General features: G+C 33.8%; 1 protein-coding gene and 1 pseudogene across 1 annotated transcript; one reads left to right on the forward strand and one right to left on the reverse strand.

The window, feature by feature from the left end:
- Window positions 1-1,326: 1,326 nt before the first annotated feature.
- LOC136209103 (pentatricopeptide repeat-containing protein At2g36730-like) lies at window positions 1,327-3,350 on the forward strand. The gene has a single exon (XM_066000485.1). It carries the CDS (start codon window positions 1,361-1,363, stop codon window positions 2,894-2,896), a length of 1,536 nt encoding a protein of 511 aa, XP_065856557.1. The 5' UTR covers window positions 1,327-1,360; the 3' UTR covers window positions 2,897-3,350.
- A 3,673-nt stretch (window positions 3,351-7,023) lies between these two features.
- LOC136212420 (amino acid transporter AVT1I-like) lies at window positions 7,024-10,294 on the reverse strand (annotated as a pseudogene).
- Window positions 10,295-10,795: the final 501 nt, after the last annotated feature.

Consider the following 10,795-nt stretch of genomic DNA (forward strand, 5'->3'; position numbering starts at 1 on the left):
CCATAACAAGAATTAAGTCTGGATTCTTAGTTTGATGTGTAGATCTAAACATATCTATTTGCAAGGATCCTTCATTCTTGCAACTCGTCTCATAATTGTTTTCTGTGTTGCGATTCATCTCAGAATCGTTTTCTTCAGTTGAATTGGATGATTCCGATCCTATAGAAGAATATGATCTTTCACTCTCGTCATTCTTTGGTTCATCCGTCAGTGCACGTAGGTAGGAACCTTTTACCATTGAAAAACATGGATTGACTAATCACTGCGTTGATACCATATAACGATTAAGAGAGAATTACGAGAAATGAACCAATCCAATCAAATTGTATTAATGAACTATTCACTGCTTATATAGTAGTTACAACGGGAAGTAAAGAAAGGATTATGTCCAAATAGAAATAAAAAAAAATACAATGCTTAGCTGACAGCTAATGCATAATAGTAACTAATGACGATTAGATAATATATCTCAATAAACTGCATTAAATTGTAACTATTGTTTAATAAAATGATATTTATTATACTAATAATTTAGCACGAATATTAAACTCATTATAGTATAATCACTAAAATTGTCTTAGAATTAATGTTCATCTTATCATCACCATCTACATCATCAAAATCATATAAAGACGTAAAGTTCATGGGATTAGAAGAAGGATCAGAACCTCTAACTCAAATAGATGACATTCTACGTAAAAAAAGATACGTGACTTACACATCATTAATTAAAAGATGCTTTTATTTATTTGCAATATATGTCTATTTTTGTATTAAATTGGAAGACTCAATACTTCTAATAATTTCTTCATAATAATATGAGACTATATCACTCCATTCAAATGGGATGACATGGGCTAACATTGCAATAGATAAGTAGTCAAAAATGACAAATTGATAAGTCAAAGAGTAAATTAGTTCACATTAAAGATCAAAATAACTCGATACTGATTAAATTTAAATTAATTTATCAAATATTATCAACCTTATATTTTTTATGGTTTTTTGGAAGAAGAGTTACAACCTACATTTATAATTAACAGTAACATTTTGATCCAAAAGGGTTATATATTAGATGAAAAAAATTATTTTGATCCAAATAAATTTAGTTATTCACTAATGTTCTAAATTGTTTAAAATTCTAAACTCGAGATTCAAAGCACGTTAAAATTTAAATTTAATCACATTAGATCTAAAAGGGTTATACATTGAATTGATAACTAAATTTTGATTTATAATAAACAGACGCTTAATTCAAAATTTAGGTCGGAGGACAAAAAGGTATTTAATCCCATTAGAAATTTGATGCATACTTGTCTGATTTACTCAATTCAGGTGTCTGCCATCACAAGCCCAATGTATGGTTCGGCTTCCAGTTTCTATTTTCCCTCCAAAACTTGTAAATGGAAATACATCTTTCATACTCAAAAAAGATCAATGCCTCTTTCTCTTGAATCTCTGCTCCTCAATCAATCATCTCTCTCAAATCCATGCTCAGATACAAGTCTCTGCTCTCCAACAAGACACCCATCTCATATCTCAGCTCATTCAATTTTCTTCTTTATCTCTAAAGAATTTGAGATATGCCCAATCTATTCTCGATCACTCGGTTAACCCATTGCCCCCATCGGCTTGGAATCATCTCATTAGAGGTTATGTTGCTAGCAAATCCCCCAGAGATGCCATTCGGATTTTTCTCAGAATGCGAAGAGATGGAATTACACCCAATAGCCTCACCTTCCCTTTTCTTCTCAAAGCTTGTTCTTCATGTTTTGCAATCAAAGAGGGCAAACAAATACATGGAAATGCTATTAGATATGGTTTCAATTCTGATGTTTATGTTAACAATAATTTGATTCATTTTTATGGGACAAGAAAGAAGGTTTTGGATGCTTGTAAGGTGTTTGATAATATGCTTCTTAGAACTCTAGTTTCGTGGAATTCTGTGATTACTAGCTGTGTTGAGAGCTCGTGGTTGGGATATGCAATTAGGTATTTTGTTAAAATGAGGGATTTCGGATTTGAGCCCGATGAAACCACAATGGTCCTCATGCTTACCGTCTGTGCTGAAAATGGGAACTTGGGTTTAGGTAGGTGGATTCATTCTCAAGTGATTGAGAGAGGGATGTTGATGAATTTGCAATTGGGTACTGCTCTTGTTGATATGTATGCAAAAAGTGGAGCTCTCTGTTATGCTAAGCTAGTTTTTGATAGGATGGGAGTGAAAAATGTGTGGACATGGAGTGCCATGATTTTGGGGTTGGCTCAACACGGATTTGCCAAAGAGGGACTTCAACTTTTTCTTAAGATGATAAGCAAATCTTCCATACGTCCGAACTCCGTTACTTTTGTTGGAGTTCTGTGCGCCTGTAGCCATGCTGGTTTAGTAGACGATGGATTTCGGTATTTTCATGAAATGGAGCATGAATATGGAATCAAACCAATGATTATACATTATGGTGCCATGGTTGATATGTTAGGTCGTGCTGGCTATCTTAAAGAAGCTTATAACTTTATAATGAGTATGCCTCTCCAGCCTAATCCGATTGTGTGGAGGACGTTGCTCAGCGCCTGCACTGTTCATGATGCCAAAGATAATACTGGAGTAGCGAATAAGGTGATGAAGGAATTGCTTCAATTAGAATCTAGGAGAGCTGGGAATCTTGTGATGGTTGCAAATATGTATGCTGATACTGGAATGTGGGAGAAAGCAGGAAAAGTGAGGAGGGTATTGAAAGATGGAAGATTAAAGAAGAAGGGTGGAGAGAGTTGTTTTGAACTTGCTGGGTCCATTCATTGGTTTTCTTCTGGCTATAACTCTCTAGATGGCAGGGAATATATTTACAACTTGCTAGATGGACTGAATTTGCACATGCAGGTGGTCAACTTATCGTAAGCCTCTTGCTTGGTGTCTGGTACTCTGTTATTGTTCAATACTAATTCAGAGTGTGTTAACCTTGAGTTATGAAATTGCATTCATCATTATCACATCATTAACACCTTTGATGTTGCATGAAGACATAAATTGTTGTGGCCCAGCTAAGCAAAAGATTGATCTTCAAATAGATTTTATTTTAGTCAAGTGTAAGAATGACTCTAAAACAAGCATGAGCGAACAGTTATAGATAATAGATATAAGAACATTAGCCAGAAATGCAATAGCAGTTCTTGCTGGATAAATTAGCTACAAAAGAAATTGCAATATGCTTCTTCTATTGGGAAAAATTAGTTCAACAATTAGAAATACCTCTTTCTTTTTTGTTTTTATTTTGTTCCGAATCTCTTTACCTTATATTAAGTTCAAATGCATATTATAGTGAAAACATCAAAAGGAAAACACATTCTTCAAATTTTACTCCACTCCTTAGTTATAGAGCTAAGATGTATGCAAACTGTGTTAATTTCACAGAAAATGATAAAATCAAAGCATATATTGCAATACTGGACTACAATATTTCCAAGGTAGCCTTGATTGCGACTTTTGAACAACACTTCTTACATATTCTGTCTTAGGGTACTCCTACCTATCCTAAGATACGAGTACTTAGGAAAAGGTTAGATGGATTAATATCTTCTCAAGTGATGAAGACTGTTGAGCTATGCATATCACAAGTTCTACCTTATTATCACTCCCAGTCACCTTAAGACATTGATGTTCTGCACAATCATCATTGAACTCACATTTTGGTGTTGAAAATTGGGGTGTAATCGAGCCGAGCTGAGCTTTGGCCTGTTCAAGCTCAGCTCTCTATAAAATTAATGACCTTGAGCCCGAGTCGAGCTTTGGTTTGCTCAAACTCAGCTCAGCTCATTAGAAAATAAACGAGCTCGAGCCGAGTTTTGTGCTTATTTCGAGCCCAAAATCTTCTTTGAATTTGGTTCATTAAGAAAATTATCTAACCATGAATTGTTTGTGAGTAAATCGTTAATAAAAAATGAAATAAGGAATGGAAGAAAAAAGTGGAGAGAGACTCCTCAGTAATGGAGAGAATGAAGACTCTTAGGGGCTTTTGCTTTGGGGTTTCCGAGAAGGGTAAAAGAAACATGAGGTTTCATTTTTTTGTTGGCGTTTGTTTTACCAATATAATCATTCCCTTTGTGGTTAGTTAGTTTTAGGTTTACCATATACTTCTCTAATCTCATAAATTTTACTTAATCTCTATTTTACTTTTTACTTTTTGTTTTGGTCCGTATACTTATTTATTTTTATTTTTTGTATTCCTAAAATAATTTCAGTTTTGATCATTGTACTTGTATATTTTTGCTTTTTTTCCTCAAAAAATATTTTGACCAAAATTTTACCTTTCATTATACTTTTTTTTATCCCTAGACTAATTTCACTTTTGATTCTTATACTTATTTATTTTTACTTTTTTTGCATTGAAATTTTTTTTGAGCAATTTTTTTATTTTATCATATTATTCGATTTTAATATTTATTTATAATTATTTTGAAATGATTGTTTTCTTTTTAAAATAGAATGTTTATGCTTATGAAGCACGGACACTTCCCCGGCGACACGGCCGGAAAGTTGGACACGGATCGGGACACAGCGGGACACAGGTGGGACTCGGCTGGGGTAAAAGATTAGGGTTTTTTTTAAAAAATTATAAAATATAGGGATCAATTACCAATTTGCCAAAAGATCCTAAATTATGTGTAATTTCTCACCTCCTACTCGAACGAATTAGGTCTTCTTCCTGCACTGCGCAAACTTGCGATTTCTCCTCCTGTCGCAAACTTGCGATTTCTTCTCCTAATTTCTTCTCCTGGGTTCTTCTCCTGATTTCTTCTCTGGGTTGGGATTCCGATTTTCTTTTTCTTTTGGGATAATAAAAAGAAACGATTTCTTCCTGGGATTTCTTTTTATATTTAATATATATATAATTAATTATATAACATTTGCCTTGTCTCCACCGCACCCATGTCTCATATTTTCTAAAAATGCCGTTTTCCGTGTCCGTATCCGTGTCCGTGCTTCATAGGTTTATGCATTTTCTTTGATTAACTTTATTCAGTTTCCTCTGTTTCACCGTCTTTGATTTTAATGGTTGAAATAATTGATTTTAATTTCTATTTTTGCATGTGATTAATTTATGGGATAAGATATCAAAATAGCCTATAGTTTTTGGAGAAGTATCAATTTAGCTTCACGTACAAAATAGTACTAATATAGGCTTAACGTTTAAAAAATGGTAGCAATTTAGGTCCCGATAATGAAACGTGACACGTCATTCATATTACTCGGTTAAGTACTGATTTCTCTCTCTAGGTACAATTGATAGAACTTAACGGAGTAATATAAATAATGTGTTACGTTCCATTATCGAGGCCTAAATTGGTACCATTTTTTAAACGTTAAGATATATTGGTGCTATTTTGTAGGTGGAGCCTAAAATTGATACTTTCCCAAAAACCATAGGCCTATTTTAGTACCTTATCCCTTAATTTATTAGAACATGTATGTATAAAAATTGTAGTTGAAAACAATCCACACCACTAATTTATTATCTTCTCGAACAGTTACAAAGAGAAACAAATGTATCATTCCCTTTCCGGAATCGAAACAAACAAAGAAAGGAATTTAGAGTCATTCTACTCCTTTCTCTTTGTTTACTTTTCTGGATTCATTTCTGTCACCCGGTGCGAACCAAACTCTCCCTTAGTGATTTGATAAGTGACTAAGAGTTATTTTAGAGTTGGTTTTTAATCCAAACTTTTCATAATTTAACTTAAGAGCCCAACAAACGAGTCTCTTAAGAGATGCACTTGGAGGGGTATAAATTGATCTCTTTGTAATGAATAACTACCTTTTCTTTTTTATCATTAATCAAATTTCAAAATCTCTCTTCGAGAGTTAGGCTTTATACATGAGTTTTTAGAATTTTTCAACTCCTTGAAGTAGAGCTGTAATCGAACCGACCCAAATTTTGATTTGTTCATACTAGGCTTCTCAGAAAATTGACGAGATCGAGCTCAACATTCGGTATGTAAGCTGTTCGCGAAAGCTCTCTAATTCAGTTCATGAACTTTGCTAACGAGCTTCTGAGCCAACTTTTGTCGTGCTCAAATTCGGCTTGTTTATAAATCAAGCCAAACACGATCGAGTTTTTATCGAACTGAACACCAAACTGCTCATAAGTGTCTTGGCTCATATATAGTCCTACGATTTTTTTTATTAGTTTGGAGTTAAAACCTTTCATTATTTCGAGAACAAAAAAAAACCTTTCATTATTTCTTTGTATCAATTCCTTTCTGCATCAATTAATGTGTATATATTTATATTATCTTATGTGCAACTTATTAGTGAAGAAATCCAACTCCAACTCAAAGAGCACTCAGGTGGCTGATATATTCAGGGAAAAACAGTAATTGTATCCTAATGGGCTTACTAGGATAAGGATTGATAACTCCAGAATATATCATATTTAGAAAAGAAAAATATTTTATTTATCCATAGGAAATAAATAACAATAAAAAAAAAGGCAGTATCTTTATCGTTTCCTTGCAGAATATCCTAAAAAAAATAGGAAGAAGTAATCAAATTGCCGTTCGTTCCACTACTGGAGAACGTGAGAATGTCGTTTAGAGAAGGTGTCATCCATTTGATTAGTCGTTTGCAAACACCAGTATGATGCTGCTTGAATTGACCGTTTTGTCCCTTTCTTAAAAATAATTTTGTAGAAGATTTATCTTTTTCAAGTTTCCTTTCCACTACTAATGATCACAAAACAAAACAATCAATCATACAAATAGATAAAGTGACACGTCCTTCATATGATAGTCTGAGAATGATACGTCACCACTGCAAATCAGCTTTTTTTTGTTTTTTTGTTCTTGGATGTGAATTGGGACTTCAAAACAATCAATTTTCTGCCATGTTACTATTACAATGTCTTTCTCTGTCTGAATCCATCAAAATGACTATTAAAATTTAATGATTCTATTGAAAAAAACACATTCAATGAACTTTTTGAAACCAAACTTCAGAGATTCTTTCTATTTTAAGTTAGGATCCGCAAATTATAAATGCCCTACAATTTGCAAAACAGAAGTATAAGTACCAAAAATTACAGCCATAACACCTAAAACCACAATTCCCCCAATTAATACCAACTCACAACTAAACCTCCTATAAATTCCTGATATTTTCAAGTAACATAAACATGGGATTATAATTGAAGCTGTCACACTCAGAAATGCTCCAACCAAGGACATTAAATCACCAAAAAAAGGACGAGCAAGTGCTACAATCACTGTACTTAGTAACAGTGAACTGCTAATTATTATGTTCAATGGCTTCTTCTTGTTGTTGCTGATACATGGAAACCAATTCTTAGTAGCATTCACAATTGGTGTAATCATCAATGCATATTTGGCTATGGGATTCACCAGAGTCGTGTATATTGCTATTTTTGAACTCAATGTTTTGGTAGGAAGGTTTAAGGTTATCTGAGATTCAACATCTGATCCGAACATCAAGTACCCTACCACAACCATTGATGCATAACTGAAAGTGCATAGAATGAAACATATGAGTAGGACCTGTAATAGGTGAATTTAGTGTTAGATATAATAAAAATGAATCAAGGGGCAAACTGAGCTCTGAAGTTGATTGTGGATCAATGTAGGAACTAAATTACCTCTCTAAGTTGTTAAATTTTGACAAGTTGATCCACTTACACTCCGTTTGAATATCTAAAGTTTGTAAAATTTGGGATGACTTGTTGAAATTTGACCAAGTTGATACCTAGAATTCGATTTGGACTAAATTGATCCAAACAACAACTTTTAGGAATCATTTTTTGACTGAGTTGCTTATATTATCGACTTAAAAGTTAGATTTTCCTTAACTTGCTTACAATAATCTATTGGCCGTCTAAACTTGCATAAAGTGATACATATTTTAGTTTGTCAAAATCTCTATTTCCGTCTCCTACATCTATTCTGGGTGCAAATTGCACCTCCAACACATGAAATTGTGGGATTGAAGACAAAACCACAACTCTCAAGGGTGGTTCCTAGAGGCCGGGGTTGCGACAACACCCCCATTGCCCTCCTCTACTTCAAAGGGAAAGAAAAACTGTGATGTTTATGGTTAACTTACATTGGAGAACTGATGCTTCTTTCTCATGGAAGTGTAGAGGGAAGGAAACACTGGATGTGCACAGTAACAGAAAGCATATAAGCTCACAGCATTAGGAATTCCATTCCAGTTAATTACTTTTCCCTTTTGTTTAAATCCAACTCCATCAACTGCTCCAGCCCAGAAAATTGAGGCAATAATGATAGCAGAAGCAAAAACTCCAGTTGCAGATACATAAGAAAGTATGATGAGATTATCCAACCACACAGTAGGTAAGATAATAAGTGCAACTATGATAATAAAGCTCCTTTTTCCACCAATGTTAACCATATCCACATTTGGGAACAACTTGTGCAAGTTATCTCCTTCAAGAATCAAATAACCTACTGCTACTAAGTAGAGGTCTGCACACATGAAAACAGAAATCAAAATTCTTCCTTTGTTACCAAAAGCTTTTTGGCCTATGTCTGGATAAGTTGTGATATCTGAATTTGCATCCATACATCTTTTAATGAGTAAACCAGAGTAGAAGGCTACACTTGCTATAATAAAGAGAAGAATCAAGCTTAGCCATCCTCCTGATGCTAATGCATATGGGATTGAAAGTACCCCTATTCCTGAAAAGTTTAATACGTATCATATACATGTCAAGCAAGCATGATGTAAAGACTAAGTAATTATGGGTGGTGCCAGGGTGAAAATTTTGAGTAATTAACAGTCCTAGAGGATGATGATCACGCAAAAATGAAATGAATTCACATCACAAATGTAGAGGAAATGACTAGACTAAAGGTGTGTTTCGAATAAAAAAACAGATGCATTTTAAACCCATGAACTCCAAGACGTAGTCTTGTCAAGGAACCATTTGAATGAAAAACATAAGCTAAGAGTTAAGGCTCGGAAAACTTTTATTATTATCTCTAACATACTCATGCGTGCTAATGCCTTTCGGACTTGAAGCATCGACCATTTAGTCTAAGTCTCTGATATCATGTCATGTCAAGAAAACCATTTGAACTAAAAGTTTAAACCAATAGCTAAGACTCCATAAAACTTCCATTATTATTTTTTACGGATATGAACCACACACAAGCTAGTGAGTAAGGACCTGCTTTTGAGAGTGGGGTCGGAGTGGAGGGCATTAGCATAGAGCAACTCTAATAAATGATAAGCTACTAAAATAGGCCTATGATTTTCGAGTAAGTATCAATTTAGGCTTCACTAATATAAGCTTAACGCTTAAAAAATGTACCAATTTAAATCTTGATAACGAAATGTGACACGTCATTTATGTTACCCCGTTGAGTTCTGATTTCTCTCTTCATAGAACTTAACAGAGTAATATGAATCATGTGTCACGTTCCGTTATCTAGACTTAAATTGGTACCATTTTTTAAGTTAAACCTCTTTATAGATGAAATCTAAATTGATAATTCCACACAAACCATAAGCCTATTTTGGTACTTATCTCCAAATTAAAACTATAAACTCTAAGAGGAGTTGTTCTTGGTATTGAACGAGGTTCCATGAGTTTTCCTCTGGCTCATCCCTGAACCAACAGATTATACCTGGAGACTTATATCCAATACCAATCCTAACAATCTGAAATATAAAGTTAAGGTTATCTAAGAGGAGTTGTCTGGCTCATCCCTTTTTGCGCAAATCTAACCTATTAAACCTCATTCTATCTCGGTGCCGCCTACTCTAAACAGAGTTAGTTAAAGTTAACCTCTTTTATTTTGCACGTAAGAGAAATCAGGAAAGTTTTCAAACGATGAAAATCAATCCAAATGAAGCAAATGAAAGCAAAAAAAAACAAAGAAGAAGAACCTGATAAAGCATTGAGGCCATTGACAATGGTTTTGCAAGAGGAGGCACCCATTTTAGTTTGTGTGTTAGACTATCTTGATCTTGATCAATGATAAGAGGCGCGGTTAAAGAAGCATCTTCAGGCCTGGACACCATTGAGCTGCAGAAATGCGCAGCCATAGAGAGAAAGCGGTGGAGTTGAAGAGATAAGCGAGAGAAGATAAAAAGGGAAGTGTTGCAGAACAGTATAAAGTTAACCCTCCTAATAATCGTGAACATGTTTTCACTTTTCAGCATTTCGTCATGCATGTTCGGTGCTAAAAAAAAGCAAACAACAAGAGGTTCAATTTGTTCTTGCTGTGATCAATGGAGAAAATTCTAAATCGAGAATATCAACCTAATAAAAGTTCTAAAAGGTGGGGTTATTTTTTGGGGGGAAATTTTTGATATCAACTTTTTAAGAATTAACTTTTGATTCCACCAAATCAGTTAAGTATATTTTCACATTTCTTCTCTTCTAGACGCTCGAAATCAATAATCCGTCCAGATTTTTTTCGATTAGTCCTTTTAAATGTTTTTCTTTGGCTTTTAGGTGATTGTTAACCGCATGGGTTCCTCCTAGACCATCTAAATACCGACGAACAAAAACTTTTTTTTATTGTGAATCTAATTTCTTGTTTTATTATAATTCACTTTTAAATTGTTTCAATGAAATTGTTGTTGAACTTTTGATGCTTATACATTTTTAAAAATATATGTTACAAATATACGTGTTTTTCTATATTAAATAATTTTATATTATTATTTTTAAATGGCATTACACTCATTTGGCTTCCCAAACTAAAGCTTTATATTCCATTAGAACCCTAAATTATCAAAATCATCAATCAGGTCAGTGAA

Source organism: Euphorbia lathyris, chromosome 1 (assembly GCF_963576675.1).
Source record: "Euphorbia lathyris chromosome 1, ddEupLath1.1, whole genome shotgun sequence".
Classification (NCBI taxonomy): Eukaryota; Viridiplantae; Streptophyta; class Magnoliopsida; order Malpighiales; family Euphorbiaceae; genus Euphorbia; species Euphorbia lathyris.